General features: G+C 41.8%; 1 protein-coding gene across 27 annotated transcripts in view; it reads left to right on the top strand.

Annotated features, from left to right (window-relative positions):
• mef2aa (myocyte enhancer factor 2aa) overlaps positions 1-21,530 on the top strand; it is a 154,711-nt gene that overhangs the window by 68,234 nt on the left and 64,947 nt on the right. For 26 of the 27 annotated variants that reach the window (XM_069190639.1, XM_069190630.1, XM_069190635.1 and 23 more), the window contains 2 exons: positions 2,275-2,454; positions 14,967-15,170. In XM_069190639.1, the coding sequence (XP_069046740.1) occupies positions 2,401-2,454; positions 14,967-15,170 (258 nt within the window). In that variant the 5' untranslated portion in view covers positions 2,275-2,400. Of the gene's footprint in view, positions 1-2,274; positions 2,455-14,966; positions 15,171-21,530 lie in introns of those variants that run through there. The other variant, XM_069190645.1, reaches the window with a different exon arrangement.

The following is a 21,530-nucleotide window of genomic DNA, read 5'->3' as shown; positions in this document are numbered from 1 at the left end:
TTTTAAGGTTTGTCCCGTGTTCTAGCTAGATTACATTACTTCTGTTGAACTGTGTCATTGTTTGACATGCTGTTAACATTGAATTTAAAATGTTCAGTAATGAAAGAATCAACCGTATAACAGTGCAGGTATCTATGGATAAAGTCGTCAGGTAATTAATAATAATAATTATTATTATTGTTTACAATGTGACTTTATTCAGCCCACAGATATGGGAAACCCCTGGGTTTTTGCTACAATTTCTGTACATTATGCTGGCTAAAGTTCTTCCTCTCTCAATAATTGTATTTGCATGAAAGCCTTTTTTCTGAAGGAAGGGGAGGGGAAATTACTTCAGTTTTACAAGTCAGACTTTGCAGACTTGCAGTGTGAGGTGTGTACTTCATGCCCTTTGCTGCAGTGTCCCTTGTGTCCTCGGGGGCTGAGCAGTTGAATATATGCATCATGAGCACTCTCATTTCTCCGTGCTGTACTTATTTAAACTCATCTGTCGCATTCTGGCAAGCTTTTCTTTTCCCTTGACAGTCACTTTAACAGCCCCTGTCAGGTCATGAAGGAGTGGGGAGGTGGCTGTGGTCTTCATGGCCAGAGCTCTGTTGGGTTCAGTCAAAAGCACAGCTTGAGAAAGCTGCGGATTCAGTGTGGTAGTGTTTCATTCCAACAGCAGCGCTGTTTGAGTAGGACCCCACAGTGATTTCGCAGTTTTACCAAGTTTGAGCATGTTTAGTGTTAAGAGACACCGCTCCTTCAATTAAAGGGCATTTCTTCAGAGGCCTCCTCTGTGAGGGTCTGACTCCAGTGACCTGCTCCCTCTCAGCAGCAAGAGAGAGAGTAGATGGCTGAATGCAGTCTGTGCCTAATTGGCTCACCCTGTCGCTAAGCATTAAACCACAAGCGGGGTTAGATGTGGAGTGGTACTCAGTGGGGCCTCAGAATGCCAGGCCTACCAGCCTGAAGTCCAGAGGTCACAGAGATGGGCTCTCAGTGCCATAACTTCACACTCACCCAGGTACCATCTCACAAGAGACAGAACCCCCTGTGCTTAACTTCAAATAACACTTCTTCTGTGTTATATTTTTAATTTACCTTGCATTTGTTATGTGTGTTCTGCCAGATATTAAGCATGATTGAATGAAACATGCCATACTGTGATAATACAGTAAGGTGACTGATATTTTTGCATTTTACGAATGATCTGAATTCATAATGATAATTGCTTGCATTTATATAGTGCCCTTCAACCTCAAAGGATCTTAAAATGTGATGGGCAGCAGCCACTCTTCACCAGAAGTCCTATTACACAGCAGTAGACTCAGAGCGAGGAATAGCTTCTCCAGTTAAGGGTGATAGAATTAAGGTGGAACCTCAGGGAGGCTAAATTGAACAAGCCCAGAGTGGAATTTAGCTGGTGACACAGGGGTTAGCAATCCTACTCTTATGAGCATTTCTGGGATCTTTAATGGTCAAGTAGTTAGGACCTCCATTAAACATCTCATTCCAAGGACTGCATCTCATATAGCACAGTGACCCCGGTCACCTGTGTTGACTGGGGCATTTGTTTGGAGATTCTGGAGAGAAAAGCTCCACCGACTCTTCCACCAACACCATTTACAGTACAGTAGCAACCTGGTTTTCCTTAGAGGTCTCACATCCCAGTACCGACCTGTTCTAGCCATACTTAGCGCCTGAGATCTCGCTGGATCGGAAACAAGATAGTAGTGCTGCTGTCAATATTCCTCTGCAGCTTTTTTCCATGAACATCCAGCATCCACTTATTGCCAGTAGAAAGGTGTGTCCTGTAGCAGAAAGTCAGAAGCTGTGTATTAACAACCAGCTGTTTTTAGAGCTTCAGCCCTGAATAAAACCTTTCAGGTACTGCATGCTGTCTCTGCTTTTTTGGCACTGGAGGAGATTTTTCAGGATTGAAGTTTGATCTTTAAAGAGAGAAACAAGACAAAAAACACTTCCATCCTGAAGATATACAGAGGCATGAGAATTAGAATTCACTTTTGGCTGATACGATTGTAAGAGAAGTTAGTTTAAAAAAAAAAACAAGCAAAGTCTCAAACTGAGCTGCCATCTTCTTGAAATTTTATTTTCCTCCTTCGCTCATTGCCAGCTACTGCTGGGCTGCAGGTGGGAAGATAAAAAAGCATCATGTTTTTCAAATTCGTATCCTCACTGTATGTGTACCGGAATGGAAACTAAAAAAGCTCACAAGCTTTTCATATGCATCAATAACAATGCTAAGTGTGTGCTTTCTTCTCTCTGCAGGTTTTGGTGTGGCAGACTGGGACGGCAGAGAGACTGTGTACAATGTGCTAGAGGAGTGAAGGAAGACAAGCTTGGGTGTTTTTTTCTACTATACTGGAGTGTCAGAGAGACGAGAGGGCAAAGAAAATGGGGAGGAAGAAGATACAGATCACGCGGATCATGGATGAGCGGAACAGACAGGTGGGTGCCACCTTCTCGCCCATGGAGATGGGCGTCCCCGCCACCCCCTGCCCCACCTCGGCAAAACTCTCGCCGCCTGCACCGGCGCACACCCTCTGAAAGGGCAGGCTCCTGAGCAAACGTCTGCGGGCAGAGACTGCGAACTGGTGGGAGAGGAAAGGAAAAACCCCGTCTGTTTCAGTTTTGCTGTTGGGGTATTTAAAATTGTGTTCGTATTGTTCATAACAACGGAGTAAATGTTACCTTTCCATTTCTCTGGCGGCTGGCAGACCTGAAACCGTTCTTTTCGGGTTCTAAAAAGAGTGGCGCAGTGGCAAATGTAGTGTTAACTGTAAACTGTACACCGTACAGAGGAGTACATAGTGTGCTCTTGGGTAAGAAGCCTTAGAGTCCTGCTCTGTTTCCCCAAGAGGTCTTACAGTGTCCGGTCAGGAGCAGACTTGATGATAACAGGATCTCCACAGAGGGAAATAAAAGATCACTGTTTTGGAAATTTGCTTTCAATTACCAAAACTCAATTGAAGACCTCACTCAGCAAGAAGGGTAACATCAGGGGTACTCTTGCCAGCTTGGCAATTTATTATTCTAATTTTCTTCTGCGTGCGGAGAAGGACTGAGCCTGCCATTCCAACTCTTTGAATTTGTGCCACGTTGCTATGGCAATCGAGATCTTTCGTGTTTGAAGGGATGCGATTACAAATCGGAATTGAAACTAATTCCAAACCTGTCCGTTTGCTGTTCCAAGGAGAAGTACCCCCTGTAGGATGTGTAGACGCCACCTATTGGTGTCCCAGTCCTTCTTAGCTATCTATAGCGGGAGTTGTTGTCCGTGGAGGAAAGCAAAAATGTTGAGCAAGGAAAAGTACTTTTGTAACAATAGTTTATAGCAATGTTTATGATACATGGAGAGACATTACTATCAGAACCCATGGCATTTGTTGCATTTTTTAATGCCTCTCGGTATACAGTGTATTGACCATTTGGTGGCCGTTCCCCCAAATTCTCCCATGGTATTTCCAAGCCTGTTCTAGTTGAGAGCGCAGGATTTATGGTAGCCACAGAAGTTTTATCACTGTTAGGATTATCTGCTGCTTTTTGGGGAGCAGGCTCCCTTTGGTTCCATCTTGTTGGTAATAATTATCTGAAACAAGCACTGATGCGTACCCTCTGATTACAAGGTCAGGACTAAAAGACAGAGAGATCTGGTGCTTGCTCAGTCTCCTTGCAGTACATACGTATACATTCAGACATGCTTAACACATTTTAGTCAGCCCTTGTTGATTTTTTGTCATTTTTATGTTGCAAAACCCAAGCCTTCCTAGTTCTGGTACAAACTTAGCAAACTAATCAAAATAATAGATCTCTTTATGTTTATTGAGTGAATTACAGAGGTGAGATTGTAAGGTTGTAAGAATGGTATTCTCAAAAATGCAGTATATAGAGAGAAAAGCAAATATCCGAAATGTCATGAGCAACAGATATCTCAAAGGAATTGAATTGCAGTTTACAATATCAGGTTCCCAGGGACCTGAGCTGCCACACATTGCCAGAGAGTCTCACCTTCTGAAAATATCATTTGCACTTCTCTGCGGGTTTAAACAGCCCTGTTATTCTGCATTTGGAAGGATAATTTAAGTTTTATTCACTTCTGTGAAAGCGATGACATTAACACTAATGTCCCCCCATGCCCACTTCTCTCCCCCCTGCCTCCTTTCTTCAAACAGTTACTGAGTGGGTAGCAATTTGCTCGAGTGAGAAACAAAATCTACGCGATGGTCTAATTATCAGTATAACACCAGGCTTTTGGGTGTGATCCAAAATTAAGAAAGGAGGGAGAGGGGTGGTCGTATGCCAGGAACACAGCAGCAACCTTCCACTGACATCAGTAGAGAGGAGGCAGCTTGCGGTTTGCAGAAGTGACCGCCCTGTTGCCCAGGTGTGTCCCTGAAGTGTTAAACAGTTAAATTACAAGATGCATGTACTGTAATGCTCCACTTATAATAATATTTACAAGTCTCTGACTGTGTATTATGGGATATGTGAATATTAGTCACGGCTATTTCATGACGCTCCAAAGTCTGATTAGGACAAAAATCCTTCTTCAGCTGTTTCAGAACAAAAAAAGAGGGCAAAATAATTTGTTTCCAGACATTTCAGAAGAAAAAAAACTTCAGTCTGCTGACACATTCTGAAACAAAGGATTTGTTTTTAAGTTTAAACCATGCGTACAGTACAAGAATGTTCTTGTTGAATGGAGGCTAGATTATTGTAGATCTGTGATCTAGGTTTCTCCGTTGCTTTAAAATAAAACAAGCTCTTTTTTTTGTCATTTTCTAGCACATTTTATAAGTCATTTTTATAAAGTCATTTTTCTCTTTCTAGAATTGCAAGAGTAAACACTGCCATGAATTAGGATTTATTTGTTTTTTTTTTGTAATATTCAAAAATAGAACAGTATTTTCAGCATAATGGCAGTCGTCATGGCCTATATATTGTTTGTTCCAAAAAACCCCCTTTCTCTCTGTGGAGCTGCAGTGAAGCCTGGGCTATAATCTCGAGTTCGCTCTCTGCAGTATCGTGAACTTCGTGTTGTGATCTCTCTGGGGTACGCTCCTAACCTGAGGGAATAATAATTAGCCTACAAGTCCCCATTGTAGTGACAATTAGAATCTTTATCTATGTGGCTGAGCTGCAGGCAATTTATATTCATGACATTAAATGAAAGAATGCTTTAAGTGGGCTAATTAAATACTGTGGCATTACAGCATGCTGCATTGGTACATCATCCTTCTTGTATCATTACTGGAATTGCTTTGAAGAGACCGTTGACCTTTCTGGATTTATAGGAGAGAATGAAGTATGAGTGGAGGCCAGTAAATACGGCTTCTATCAAAACAAATTGATTAGTTTCAAGTGTGGTTGAGGAGGGGGATAACAGGGTGAGGTGTGTATGGAAGCCCGTTTCCGACAGGGAGTAAAAAAAAACGCGATATGGTATCTCACAATTGCGACTTTATATCTCAGAATTCCGACTTTATATCTCGAACCTGGGTTCAAGCCAATGCTGTGAGGCACAAACTAGGGTGGGAGTGGCGAGGGGCACAAACCCTAGAACCCGAATTCATTACAATAACAAAAGGACAGACAATGAAATGTGGGCTATTTTGAAGTCGCAATTGTGAGATATAAAGTAATTCTGAGTTTTTAAGTCGCAATTCTAAGATATGAAGTCGTAATACTGAGTTTTCAAGTCGCAATTCTGAGATACAATAGCGCGTTTTTTTTTTTACTCCCTGGCGAAAACGGTCTTCTATAGGTGTGGAAAGGCTGTTTTACCGTTTTTTTTTCTTACCAAAAGATGGAAGGCAACAGTCTTCTTGAGTCTCTCATTAGTTTAGAACATGTGGCAGCAAAAATGTTTGAGATGTGAAAGTCAAGACAACCCTTGAAGCATACAGTGGTGTAGTTTCATTCCAGGAGTATGCAGAACCAGGGTAATGTGTCATAAGGCTTGGTAGCACATGAAACAAACTGGGAAACTATAGCTAGGCAATGTCAATGCGTGATAAGTTGAGGAATTAGCCAAGATACTTAGCCGATTGTCATGGTAAGCTTTCTCATGCGTACATAGACAATTTAATGAACTTTGTATTTCTGTATGGTGAGAAGTAGCTTGGGTTACAAAGCTTTGTCAGGCTAAATTGGTTGATGCATTTCTGTCCCTCATTAAGAGATGTGAGATTGTCATTTTTTGTGGCACACCAGCAAAACCCTTCATCGTGACAATGGTTACTGTTCCTGTCCCCAAACTGTTATTTAATTAAAACAAATACTTTGAATAAAACTTTAAGAGACATGGTGAGACAAATTCCTCTCTCATCCTGAGATGGAGAGCCCCGTTGAGCTGTGTAGCTCCTGGGAAGAATTTGAAACAAAAAGAGGATCTGTCATGCAAAATTAAAATGAATGAATGTAAGGTGCTCAAAACCTTACCAGCTTTGAGCCTTGTGTCGAGAGTGTGGAAAGTCTCTGTCATCATGAAGATCTGAGCCTGCTGGAGCTGGTGAACCTCACTGAGAAACCTGACATGCTAATTGCAAACTTGTGTTGCAATGGATGTGAGAATGGCAGCAGACAGAAGAATTGCCTCAGAAAAGACTTTCTCTCCCAGCAGAAGATATTGTATATACAGTAAAGTAGGTAAAGTACATAATAAGCATGAAGTGCGGTTGATCTAGATCTGGAGTAAAGGTACCACTAGGCTTGAAATTCTAATCGCTGGTATATTTTTTCTAGGAATTTCTATCGTTTCGAGTAACTTGTTCATCCAGTATTTGTTTACTTTTCTAATAAGTCCTTACATTTTTGTGAGTGGTCTAATCTACCCATCCATCAGTCCATGTACTCTCTCATGTTACGTGCTGGATTGGTTTTGTAGTAAAGAATTATTTTCAGTGCGATTGAAGGTACAGTATGGCATGTACTTACATTGCACACAGCTTTTTTGAAGAATAATGGGTATAAAAACTCATTTCTAATCCTCCCTATGTCATTAGGCATGTTACTGGGAGTAATTGCACAAGTCATTAAAAGTTTGATGATTTTACTTCCAGGCAGAGTGATGCTGAGCTTTAGTTCACTTCGCTGGAGATTTACATCAGCACGCCGAAGGCTGATGGGCACAGCTCTGTGCTTTACAAAGCACAACGACTATAATGTTGTTTTTCCCTTTTCTTCTTTTTGAATTTCAAAAAGCTTGTGGATCAACATGATTATACTTTAATGAAACTATAATGTGCACACTTGTGAGCACTTAGTGGGAGAAAAACATTGTTGGTATAAAGAACTAAAGGAGCACGTGGCAGTTTAGAAGGGGAGAGAGAAGGCTTTGCTGGATGTGCGGTTTAAAGAATACAAGAATAACCAATTAACATTAAATGCCACGTATAAATTGTAATGATCTAAGAGCCTCAATTAACTGTGCGTGCTTCCTTAGAAGCGAGTTTGCTCACGTGTTTTGAAAACTTCTTTGATATATCGGTATTAACTTTAACAACAGCCTGACATTTGTCGTGTGCACGTCAGCTAGTGTTTCAAATTCTCCTCTTCTAGGGCAGCACTGAACATGTAATATAGCTGATCTCTGTTAGTCTTTCCATAAAGCGTTTTCAAAACTGTAATATCCCTATCGTGCCTCCTAAAGGAAAGACTGTATATTTAAAATACAGTTCTTAATTATGCTCTGTGATGAAATCACTGAAGGATAATATTACAGACCAATCTCCTGGCCCTAAATAGGGCCTTCATTAAATTAACTGGCTTAGAATACATTGGGTAGTCAATTAATAAATGCTTTATTTAACCTGTAGAGACACAGGGCATATTTGAGTACATACAATTCTACAGTAGGCAGCAGCTACAGTATATAGGAAGGAACTATAGGAAAGAACAAAAAAGGAAGAACAGGACTGAGTCTGGTTAGAAATATTATTTCAGTCCTGGAAATTAAATCACAGTTGGAAAAAAAAAACATTTTGAGTGAAAGTGACCTATGACCTAAAAAGAAAATTGCTCAATAATAATCTGCTTTAACAAGTTATGTTGTTCAGCTATGTAAGATCTAGAAATCAAATAAAGGAATGTTTCCGGAGAATGGCTTATCCACTAAATGCAGTGCACTCTATGAACTGAGATGTTCCAGTTTACCAATGTTCACCAGTGCTATGGAAGTGGGTAAAACTGTGGATAGTAAACTAAAGTTAAATCTGTTAAGCAACTAAGGTCAGCTGACAGGAGCCCAGCTGTCAGGTCTGTGCTACAGAGAAGCCCAGCAGTCAAGACAGAGAGAACTGTCCCTGTGCTGCCAGGCTACCCTTCTCTGCAGCTCCCTACTTCCTCCGAGAGATGATCCGAGCAGACGGGGGGAGAGACGCCTGTCCATCTGAAGTACCCCAGCTGGGTCGGAGCCAGGGGGGCCTGGACTGGACTCCCAGCTGGGGTCCGTGTCTGATAGCGTCTCGCTCCTCTCTGCTTCATATCTGTTTCTTACAGGGACGCAGATGGGGCCCTTCGCAAACTACAGCACTTGGACCTCATTCCCAGACATGAACGTGCCACGGTGGTTAAACCACCCCATGGTCAGGTCCCTTATGCTAGTTTCTCTGATTCCTCTCTGCCTCCGAAGGCGATATTCCAGAATCGCATCTCAGTCTGATTGCGTCAGTAACTGGCAGGCCGCGCAGAGCACGCAATATTTCACACCCTCTGGCCGGCTGCAATCCACGAGCCACAGGTACTGTAATGAGACACCAACCAGTTCCTAACTACTGCACGTGCGTGTGAGGACCCGAGTGATTTCACAGGACGCACGGAAACTTTTACAAATTACCTGACTGAAGAGCAGTTGTTTGCTGTCTAAAACGCAGTATTTTCTTAAAGCCTTGGGGAGACTTTGTTCTCTTCTAATAACAAGGCTGCCTTCCTTGCTTCAGGATTTCTTCATTTCTTTACAATCCAAGAAGACACATTGAGTCTGACCTTGCCATTGTACAGAAAAATGAAAGGAAGAATAACGGGAAAGACAGAGAAAAAAGAACGGAAGTGGGAGATGGGAAGAGGGAGGGAGAAAGGGAAAATGCCAAGCACAGCTGTTCACAGAATAAATACAGATGAAAGATAAAAGATCATCAGAGACAAAGAGCTTGAATCCCATATAAAACTAGCGGAAGCACTTTGCGTAGAGTATGGCAGAATATGTCTTCTATGTTTGCTGGACCATCTGTTAACCTTGTACTGTAAGAAACAGAAGAGTTTAGACTGAATTTTCCTCAACATGTTTTTTTTTATGGGGAGGTGATGTCTGTTACCTTAACAGAAAAGCAGCTTCTCACATTCGAACTCGGGATGATGTCTGGCACATGGGTGTGTGAAAAGGCACAAAGATTTGTCTTTGTTCTCCTTAGCCTGTGCTCCCTTCAGGAACCACAGCTCTGCATGAGAGTCTAAAAATACCATTGTTTTAGTATGGGGGGAAACAGATCTTTTTTAAGGTTTGAAATCTGCGGGTTAGATGCTGAAAATGACTTTCTGTGGGCTCCAGAGCTGCCAATCTACTGCATTGACATGTGCTGTAAGTAAAATGCAAGAGCTGAATAGTTCAAAGAACCACACAATGTAGCATTTCTGAGTAATGACGTGTTGTACCTCCCCTCATTGGCTATGATTATTTGAGTAACATCCCTCTTTTTTAAGTCAAAGAACTTTTAAAAACAAATGCTGCTCTGGAAGACATGAAGGAGTCCACCAGTGGGACCTGCCACGCCCCCCACCGCGAACACAGCGCTCCAGAAGAGACATTTTGTAGACAGACTGAGACTGACTTCAGCTTTTTTTCTGTAAAAAGATTGTGCTCAGGATGCTTAGCGAGGAAAGAAAAATTAGCGGTGTGGCACTTAAACAGCTGTAGCAACAGAAGAAGAAGTGTGATGTCGTGTTCCTCAGAAGCCAGGCGCTTGATGTGTACACTTCTGGCCCCGCAGCTCCCCCGGCCTCTGCGCCGCCGCGGAAAGAGACACTTCCTGCCTTCATCCAGCCCGCGGGGTTGACAGGGCTGCCCCACCACACAACTGAGACCTTTAGATGTTGTGGAGGGGAAAAATTGACACCTCTCTGCAAGCCGGCTTCAGGCAGCCGGAGCCCAGGTTTCAGCCCAGCCTGGTGAGCTGTGTGCCTGTGTCTGACCTGGGGCGGAGGGGGTGTGTGAAAGAGCCCTCACCAGCGACCAGCAAGCAATTGCGATAACTGTGACAGTAAAACTACAGCCAGCTCGGAGCATGGGATTATTTCACAGCAGAAACTAAACCTTATTCAGTTTTTTTCTCTCTAAGAATTTTGCTGGCACTCTGATAGAAGACTCCTATTGTAGTTTTTGTAATCATGCAAAGTAGAACATGATATAAGCCTAATAGGCTTTGACCATTGTTTTCAACTACAGCACAGCCAGCTTTACATAGTGTTTACAGTGTGTAACACGGTCTATTTTGTATTTTATTTTAAAGATGCACTTTGATAGTAATTATATGCATCTGCTAAAAAACTAAGCATCAAATGGATTATGCAGAAACACAGAAGTAGTTGGTAGCTAAACCTTGGGTTTGTTTATAGCTCTGTGATGTACTTGTACAGGAGCCTGCTATTTATACCATGAACAGTTCCATGTAAAAAAAAAACAGAAAAGTCAACTAAGATTGGGAGTTTATTTTTTAAATGGTCAGACTATGAACTGTCTGTGCCAGTCAGCAGAAAAGTTTCTTAATAACCTTTTCTTGGCCTTAGTGCATCTCTGTCCATTTTCTGTGTCTGCACGTGAACGTTCAGATTCCATAAGGAAAGCTCCTTTAAGATTGCAAAGCGGCTCACAGTCCAGTTGCAACGCAGTCTGCTTCGCCTCCCGTGAGCTGAACCAATAGCCTGGGTCAGCAGGAGCACACTCAGCACAATGAAGAGCAATCAAGTGTGGGAATGTCAGGTTTCGGTGGGGTTCCTGCTGAAAGGTGCGATCTTAACAGCTTAGCAGCCATAAAACGGACAAGGTCTGAACTGTGCAATTTGTTAATAATTCCCCCACATGGCAGCGCTCTGTTTTCCAACCCAATAAACAAAAACAAAAACGTTTGGAGCTTCTTATTGCGAGGAGACAACTGCCAAGCGGCCTTTGGACGCCTTGGGGAAAGCAGTTCATTTGTGCTGAAGTAGAAAGAAGATGGCTGTAATGAAAACTGACTGCAGACTAGGGATAAATAAGAAGAACAGACAACAAGATACACTAATGTCTGTCTCTGTGGAGCTTGCTGTTCCGCACACACAACTTGTAACCCAGCACAGTTACTTCAGACCATGGCTTTTGTCTAAAACTACAGAATCCACTGATTCCTATCTGATTAGTCTGCTATTCTGAGACTGATGTTTTGGGGCATTTTTTCTTTTACATTTTTAGTTGCAGAATTACTGTAGAGACCTACAGTATATTGCTTGACTGGTCCCTCCCTTGACAATCTTTTTATAATATGTGGAGCTCAGCAGCATCTGAGTTTAAATGGAGTGTTAAAATGCTTGCAGAAAGGAGTTCATGCATATTCATAGCCATTTGAAATCAGGTGAGGAATGAGCTGTAGTAGTGTCTGTCATGAAAAAGGCTTGGTGTAGATTTTGAAGACTGAAGCTTCTTGCTTATTTCCATGCAGAATGTGAGTTGTTTGTGCTTCCTATGATGTTAACTAACCATGACCCCCAAACTATGAAATACCCAATCTCTTGTTGATGCAGGAGTATGTGTCCTTACTGTCAGGGCAGCTGTGGAGTTTTAATTCTCTTCTCTCTTCTCCTAAAAGACCTAAAAGAATCACTTACTATAGGTCTGCAACAGTAACATTTTCTGATTAAGAAAAATTATAGGCAGAACAGAAATGCTTTTTCATTAGTCCAAAACAATGCAAGTTTTTCTTTTTGACTCTGAAATGCCCAGTTTAGCGAAGGATTGTAGTGCACACATGACCGAAAAGGATAATTGAGTGTCAGCATCATTTTGGTGTGGAGTGAGGCAGTTGTATTATTATTTCAAGGCCTGGTTGAAAGTGCGAATAGATTGTGATTTGCAGCAGTGCTTTCAGCACATGTTCAGAGCTCACTGCAATGAGCTGGCAGGGCCAGTGACATAGCAGCCTTTGAGAAGAAATTGCTGGATGGATCAGATCAGTTAGCTAGTAACTACCAAATGTGCTACTGTAGATGGCTGAATGGCCTCCTGTCGTTGGTGACCTTTCTTATGATCTTATGTTCTTTGATCCTACTGACAGATAAAGTAGTTTTATCTTAAAGTGAGTCTGGAGCTTCTGTCGGTTGTGCCTCTGAGGCAGACTGTCATTCCATTAATTGATACACAGGTGAACTGGTCAACACCTTGTAGAAGGTCTGATGCACAAAGTGGCCATTTTGAATTCCTTCAAGTGTCTAGAAAACCCTTAATAAACCCTTAACTTGGACATATAAAGCTTTTACACACCATATGAAAAAAGGAGAGGATTCTTTTTCATTCATAGAAAGCTTTTATGCAACGCCAGTAGTGATTAAGTACAATTTATATAGAATTATATAGAAAAGAAAAACCCTCTTAGTCACAGAAATCAAATGAGGTTCACCCTGTAATAGAGTTTTAATTCCTTCAGTGCAGTTAACAGTATAGTTCTACAGTTTAAGAATCGTCTAGGTAGCTCAGATTTAACATGTTAACATTTGATCCTCAAACGATCCCCCTGAACAAACCATACGTGATGCCTGTCTAGAAATGCTCCAGAAATCTGCAGCTGAAACACGTATGAATGCTTGCAGGTGTTGTGCATTGCTCCTTTGTCTTGACTGTTAAGTACTCCACCTTGAAAAAGTCAAAGCCTCCAATGAACAGCTCAAGGTAAATATCACATTAGCTCTCAATATGAAGTAGGTTGAGTAGGTACAGTAGCTGTGTCAATATGAAGCGTTGTAGTAGCTAATCCTTCACATTTATCAATCAAATCATTTGTGATGATTGTCAGGTCTTCCTTGCAAAAAGCATAATATATTTCCATATCCACATCAATAAGGACTACTTTTTGTATTACACAAAAAATACAGATCTGCCAGGATCAACTGTTAGTTTAAAACAAAATAACTACAATTTCAGTGGAAGATCTTTATAGATTTGTTTTTTTAGAGTAGAACAATGCAAATGTCTAAGACATCTGCACAGCAGTGTGTGTCCTATAGGATCTTCCCTGTGGTTTTTTGAAGGAGTCCTAGGAATGTGAGGGCTATAGCACTGTGGTACTATAGTGTTTTTTAATGAGGAAATGAATGACAGACACTGCCAGCTCTCTGATCCCATTAAAGCACCGTGTGCAGCTGCTGTGACTCCACAGTATGGTGCTGCAGAAACAGAGTGTTTTTAGAACCCCTTGGAAAGCTTTAATTGTAGTTTCTGGGTATAAATCAAGGTCATTGTTGGTTGGAGTCTTTTATTACTGGACAGTACAGGCTCAAAAGATATCCTGATTAGGTTTGCAAGTATGTGATGTGTTGTTGGTGTTAGAATCCAAACACATTCACTTTTATTGCAGTTTTTGACAGCTGCATCCAAATGCCTTTCATGAGTGCATGCATGTAGCCTACAGTTTATATACAATTCACCTACATATGTGCATATATAATATAATGTAGCGCTCTCTGGTTCACGTGGGTATGCGCACACGCCGCTGCCCCCTCAGATCGGCCCCCCAACGATGGGGACTCTACCCAGAGACCCAGCCAGTTGAGCCAAAGGGAAATCTCCCGTCAGCCCGGCAGCTGCGGTCCCTGCCATTCACAGGGAAGGGCGGTGACATCACTGCGCTGGTAAGCCGGCTCGAACAACCTGCAATGTCGGCCGTATGCGTTACAATATTATGAAAGCCTATATACTGTTGGTTCAGATTATTGCTGATATCTTTTCCTTAGTGAAAAACCTGCTTTGTAGAGGTTAATTCTCTTGAATTAAATTTGATTTTGGATTTTTTTTTCTTGCAAGTAACGTGGCTTTATAAGGCGATGTTTAGTGAAGTATTGCAGAAAGAAATGTTGGTTTTGGATCCTTTTAGGGTTTTCCTACTCAGATTCTAAGCAAGAGTTAGAACTCCATATGGTAAATTAATCCTGAAGAGCTTTTGTTAGGGAGAGAAGGTCATGCCTTACTGATCTTAAATTTTCAGTATGAAGAAACTGGAGATACATATACCCCTTATCTCCTCTTTTAATGCTGAAACAAACAAAAACAACAGTTATTTGCCTAAAGTGCCTTTAAAGCTGAGAGACAGAGTGCCCTCAAGTCCTGCTGGTAGGACACTTGGCATGTGTGTTGGTTCAGGTTATTGCTGAAGTTGTTATGCCCCTTCTATCCTATAGGCACTTTCTGAGTAAGTATCCTAGCCATGACCCCCTGCATGCAACCAACTGACACGAACAGGCTTTCTTATTGACCGTGGTCCTGGAGGGGAGTATACAGTACCAGCTGCGTCCATGTGTGAGATATCTTCGCGAGAGTTTTAAAATTATGCTACGTTTCTGACTTTCTGAGTCTGAACCTCAGGCCGACGTTGTGGAAACGAATAGGTCCTGAGGATGAAAGTGCAGTTGTTCAGCTGGCTTCAACATTCAGTTCATTTCCTTCAGATTTGCTCCTAAAGTCCAGGCTGACTATATCTGGAGGTCTTGCAGGGAACTAAATCAAGCTTCCCACGGCACAGCATTACCATTTCAGATTTTGGCAAATCTGTGGCTCTTGAAAACCACAAATGGATCACCAATATCCAAAGAGACGAAACTGAGAGTCTCTTTTGCCTTTTTTTTCATGTGTATGGTTTTTGTTTGACTCAACATTTAGATGCTTTGAAATGATCGGACTGATATCAGATATTCATTTAGACTTCTTTCTTCATGTCTTACAGGTGACGTTCACGAAGAGGAAGTTTGGTTTGATGAAGAAGGCCTACGAACTGAGTGTACTATGTGACTGTGAGATAGCGCTGATTATTTTTAACAGTTCAAACAAACTCTTTCAGTATGCTAGCACTGATATGGACAAAGTTCTACTGAAATATACAGAGTACAACGAGCCCCATGAGAGCAGAACCAACTCAGACATCGTGGAGGTAAGTGGGCAGCACCTTCCAACACAAATACGTGGGCCTTTGGTTCATGTCTAGGGCTAATCTGTGTTAACAACTGGAAATCTTGACTTTAGCAGTAACCATTCTGCATTTTGGGGGGAAATATCTGTCCTGGCAGATCTGGCTAGTTTGTGGTCATTAGGAAAAGGAACACTGAAGGCTTATCACAGTCACAATACTGGTGTTATATTAGACATATTAAAGAGCTGCAGCTCAGTAACTGCATTTGGTTTATTTGAGGGTTATGTACTGTATGTCTATAAATGCAGGTATTTAATGCATGGTTCTGTGTTGATCAAATTTACATAAGAGTCTGTGAATTGGGTCAGCTTGTTGAATGTAGAAATTGGATTTTACCTGTGATGTTCTTTGGGATTCAACTTCGGGAATGAGATTTGTTTCATATTTACATATAGCCTTAAGTTAATCAGGTCTTCCATTGTAGTTCTAATTTTCTAAGGAAGCCTAGTTTATCTTTTAAAGGTGAACAAGCAAGCTTTGTCCAGACCCCCAGAAGATTGGAACAAATTAAGGCAGTAATAGATTCTGATTTTCTTCTACTTAAAACAGATGAAACACAACAAGTATGAGATGTAAGGACCTAGTTAGTTTATTCCAACTCTGTCTCTTCTTTCAAGCTGGTTTTTAGTAACTTGGGAATATTGTCTGACTGAATGCTGCGATTTACCTAAAATGATTCAACCCAGGGAAGTTTTAGAGCAGCATTTTTTTCCAGTGTCTATGAATGTATTTGTAGAAGTTTAAAATTGCAATCATGGCAGAATGAATAGTACTGTAGTTCACATATTCTTCTCTCTAGCACAGGTTTTGAGAATTAGCTGAGATTCATTCTGGATATTAAAATCTGGCATAAAAACTGGGCACAATTTACCTATGATTATGTGTTATTCCTTAGCCAAAGAGCCGTTCTGACTTATTTTCCTAAGTCTGTTCCCACCTTTGAATTGCCTTCCCCAAGTATGTATAACACCCTGTGATACATTTCCACTTTACAGTGAATAGAAAGCTGTTTTCTTTCCACATCCAGATGTCTGACATGGCCTTGTAATTAAAAAAAAACACAAATCTCTTCCTCAACAGTTATACTGTTGGTAGGTTTTCTGCGTTGCCCACTCAAGCACCACTACTGTTACCACAGAAAATGCAGATAATTGGCTTTGCAGTGTTTTTTCAAAAGTAGAGAATTACCCCACAATATGCTATAAATCAAGCTCTATGATCTTTCGAGGGGTACCTTATTACCAATCCAGATACAGTTACTGTAAAGTCAGATTTTCACATGCAAGTCCTCCATCACTGTTTGTATCCAGACATCAATGATGCTGCTTCTATACACATTAAAGGCCTGTGACAGCCCTCTCCTACAAGACCAAAGACTGGTAACAGAACAAAGCATCTGTTGAAGCATTTGCTCTCAATCCCTTGTGCCAAAAACTTCACTGAAAGGAGAACAGCGGGTGACTGCGATCTTTACTGGATCCAAGCACTGTTCACTGACACATTTGTGGTTTTGAACGTGTTCAGTAGCTTCTGAACGCGATGTCTTGTCTTACCGAGAGAATTGATTTAGCACATTTTGGAAATAAAAACAATAAACAAATGATGTTCTGGAGCCTATTGCACAAGGTGGTCGAACACACCCATTCTCTCTTTAAAAACAAATCAAGTTCTGTTCTTTTTAAATCGAAGAAGCTTTTTTCTAAGTTTTCTATCCTGCTAAATCTTAATGTAAGTCTAATTTTGAACTTATGTTGATATTTATGTCTAATAAAAGCTAGCACATATTAAGGACAGATTATGGAGATCAGGTTTCCTGAATGCAAAGCAGGTTGTCTAGAGTTGAATCTAGAGCCTTCAAGGAGGCTGTAACTGGCGTCAACTGTTCCACTGCAGGGTTTTTACGTTTTCACTTTTTTTATTATATACCAGTTTGATTTTTTTATTTAATGAAAGCCAGCGCACAGCCCAGGTACACGCAGGAGAACTAGAAAAGAAAACTTCCACACTGGAAGAGTGGCGACCTTCAGTGTCAGGCTCAGCACAAAGAACCCCAGGGTGACAACGGCCGAGTTAATTCATCAGAGGGAGGGCGGGTGACGGAAACAGAGCACAGCTTTACAGAGCAGAGCCCAGAAAACCGGCACTGCTCCAGTTGTACTCCATGGCTTTGGAAAATGCCCCTGGCACCTGAATAACGGCAGAGTCCGAATCGAACCAGCGGTTTAGAGCACAGCGCTCCAGCCGGTGCTGCCAATAAGTTCCCCTGCTGGCCGGGCCACTGGGGAGGCCGCACTGCACGCTTGATTCATGTTGACTTGCCTGCTGAAGCATTACCTGCTCAGCGGAGCTGCAAATGGTGTGCGAGCACTCCACCCGGCCTCTCGCTTCCATCAGGAGCCCATCGCGCTGGAACCGTGCCTCACCTGCATTAAAAATGAATGGCCCAGTTGGCTGGAGATGCACCGTGCGCTGAGCAGCATGGCCCTGCTTGTGTTGGTTGAAAGCTTGGAGGAAGGCCGGGGCCTGTCTGCCTCTACTTCTAAGATCATCAAGAAAGCTAGAGTCGGGAGAACCGCCTTAAAAAAATTTCAGGTCTTTTAAAACCTTCCGAAGGGCCATCACAGGCTGGTCTGTTTGTTTTTCTCCCTCCTTCCCAGAAGGCGACACACGGTCTGTTGCATTTTCAGAGAGGAAGGGCTTAACTCCGCTTGCTGCTCAGCAAATGGTTTTCTGCGTCTGTGTGTTCAGTTGCCTGCATAGCATCATTTGGGGTTTTATTTTCTGAAATGGATGAATGTGCCGCCTTTTTAAAAGGCATTTTGCATTACAGTATATTATGTCTCTCTACAGTGACTTGGTATTTCGTGTACCGTATGTGAAGCCTGAGCTGAGATGGTGGACCCCGGCCAGCTGTTTATCCACAGCTGAAGGGCGGCACAGACAGCCTGCGCTTTCCCACGTAGTCCCCCTGCCCATTCCCGCCGGCAGGCCCTCGCCCGCCGCGGCACAACAGCGATCTGTCCTTGCCCACTCAGTCAGCAGCAGCTGTGCAGAAAACACGACTCTGCTGCTAGTGGCGCAGGTTTCCAGCCGGGGGGGGCTGAGCAGGAGTCACACGGCCCTAACAGAGTGCTGCCACTCCCTCTCACTAATGAACCAGACCCCGAGACGAGGGAGGGCGCGGGAACATTGGGCATGGTGACCACGTCTGAGGATTCAGTCAGCGCACCTATTGGGAAATAAAAGTGCTGGAAACGGCTCCGAAAAACTTTGTTTCAGTGTGTTTAGTGTTGGTTTTCCTGTGCGTTCCTCTTGTTTTATTAGGGCCATAGGCGGTTTGTTTCTTTTTTGTGGTTGTACAGAATTCATAAGGGGTTGCTGTAGTCCTTCAGAAGAAAGATGCAGTGCCTTTTGAGGGGGTAAATGAATTAGTGCTTACCAACGGATAACAGATCTGATGTATTCTGACAGAAACCTTTATCAAACAGCTTTTCGTTTTTAATGGTGATGGCATACACAGATCTGCAGCACACTGTATGGAGAGCGTTGCTCTGCTTTATAGCATACACTTAAGTTGACTAGGTATCAGTCTTTGACTTTGGACTACAAGTTTATCTTTATAAAGGAAATGTAGTTAAACAATTGCCATTGTAGATAGTGGACAAACTCACCTGTTAAAAGTATGTTTAGTTATTCTATTATTCTATTTAGCTCTTTTTCAGGTGGCACTTTAAGTATATACTTTATGCTGTAGTAGTAGTATGCTTTGTAGTTGTGATGAAGCTTCAATTAAGTTCTGTTCAACATTCATTTTCTTGACTGAATATGACCTTTTATTCCATAATTGGACAGATTGACTCCAAATATTAAGTCATTTAATATTGGTAAATGTATTTTTGCATATACATGTATCTGTATTGCAAGGGGTTCATGTAATAATATTGGACTTTCTGACAGAGTGAGATTAATAACCTTGTGCAAGGTGCTTTTGAAAAAGCAAGCAAAAAAAGGTTATGCGGGGTTTGTTAAACTGAACTTCTATAAAAGTGTGATATTACTCCATTGTTTCCTGTCTATATTTTTCACCTTGCTTTATCCTTTTCAGATCAGTAATAGGGATCTCCCTGCCCTCTTTCCAGGGCTGCAGAAATCTGCATTTTCTCTCCCTGCTTTCAGAATGAATATTGCTTGTTTAAATGTGTCTGTTGAAATGTGGTTCACATGGAGACGTATAAAAAGCACAAAATGAATAACCAAAATCAACTGATAACAGCCTGAGAAAATCTTTCAAATGCTCCCTGCTTCATTTGGAGAATGAAACATGTCCCTTCAGAGCTGCATCGGGTGACATACGTTCCTGTTATATGTGTGATGCCAAATCAAAGGTCACATTCCTGCTCAGTCCTACCATCTGTAGATAAAGGACTGGCCTTGCAGTCAGGGAGAACAGATGCAGCTTTTTCCACAGATGGACTTGTGCCTGAGGCGCAGTTTGATAACCAGTGCAGGGGTATGGGGTTTGTCTTGAGCTTGTCTTGCAGTTGGGACTGGAGCTGGGGACTGGAACAGACTGCTGGCTGGGGAGGAGTTTTCAGGGAGGGGGATGAGGGGGGCTGCGTTCATGCTTTAGAGAAGCACACTCCAGGCGACAGGTGAAATGTAGCGTGAAAATATCCCTTGGTGGCCTCCTGTCCCCTTCATCCCCTGATCAAAAGCGGTCATGATCCCATCTGTGTCTCCCTGTTTTGATGGCTAAAATTTTAAGGAAGCTTTTAGTTAACAGACAACAGTGCAGGAACAGAAGAACGTTTCCCCTGTCTGTAGCAATGTGCAGATTTTTGGCGGCTTGCTGAGTCTTTAAGGATCAGTGGTTTTAATAGCAAACTTCTTGGCTGGCTGCCACATGCCTAGTTTTCAGTCCCATTCTCTGCTAATCTAACATAACAGCTCGTATGGATTGAATTGTTTCTCTTCCTATTGTGGAGTGCAGATCACTTCAACATTAATTTTTCAGTTGGCATGCGCTTTATCTTGTCTTTAACCTCTTTCTAAGCACAGTTTCAGAAGCTGTGAAGAGATGGTGACCTTTCTGAGAAAGGCAGATAGACGCAGTGGGTGGTTCCATGAACCACTTCACACACACACACATACACACACGATGTATCAGTGATCAGGCTGGTTGATATAATCTAAGGAGATCTAATATGCAAAGGCCAATGCATTTGTCTGAAAGTGCAATGGGGGCTAGTCAGATATGTTATTATAATATGGGCTCAGTGATAAAACAGCATTTTTCTATCTTGCAGAAATGTAGCAAAGTAGGGTCAAAATCAGGTTTTTGAAATGCATTGGAAGAAATATAATATTACAGTAAAACACGTTTTGTGTATAGTACTGAACTTCTCTGCAAAAGGTAGCATGGACATCATGTTGCACAAATGTGAATAGTGAGTAGTTAGTCTTGTAGATTGTTACAAAATGTTAAATGTTTACTGAAGTTATTGTACTGTACATATTTTATAATGTATGATTTTTTTAAAGCAATCTCTTCCATGATGCAACCAGCCTGCTTGTCTCATTATTGCAGCCTTATTGTAGTTGACCAGTAAGTGCAAGAGGCTGGGAGGCTATGGCTTTGTGGACTGGGGATGGAAGACTTGCCCAGGGTCAAAATGTGGTTCCAACATGTTCATTAGTGTTACAGTAACTGCACTGGGGGATCCTTAGACAGTGGAAGTAAGTAAACTGAAGCATTAAGCCAGTGTAGCAAATAAGTCTGTTATTAGATTACTACAACAAAGGCCCTATGATAACTGTCTTGACATTTTTAGATTAAATCGTACTTGCGCCCCTAATGAAAATGCTGCTGCAGGTAATTTAAATAATTTCATTATACCACATTCTACATAGAAATACATCCACTACTTCTTCACCAAAAGGGCAGGATGGTTATTCAGCCTCATGCTGTCATTGTAAACCAACAATTTCATACTGTGTATAGAATACAGACTATGCATAATATATATTTGTATATTACTCTGTTTTTGTAAATGATTATGGACTGTTTCAGAAAAGATCATGGGTGGATAAATCACACTTACTAACACAACACACAAGAAGGCTGGAATTTAACACTAAAAATATATTTAAAATTTGCAAACATAAATGGAAATGTTGAAGACGGTTTCAGAGCTGTGTTGAAAGTACTCTGAGGCAGTGTTCTTAAATTGAACAGCTCTTTTTTAGTGCCTGAACGTGGAGATGCATCAGCAGTCAAATTTGTGTCTGCAGTGTTATTTAAATACCATGCCTGCAAGTTGC

This window comes from Lepisosteus oculatus, chromosome 5, assembly GCF_040954835.1.
Source record: "Lepisosteus oculatus isolate fLepOcu1 chromosome 5, fLepOcu1.hap2, whole genome shotgun sequence".
Classification (NCBI taxonomy): domain Eukaryota; kingdom Metazoa; phylum Chordata; class Actinopteri; order Semionotiformes; family Lepisosteidae; genus Lepisosteus; species Lepisosteus oculatus.
The sequence above is the reverse complement of the archived record's forward strand: the minus strand, read 5'-3'. Positions and strand labels throughout refer to the sequence as shown.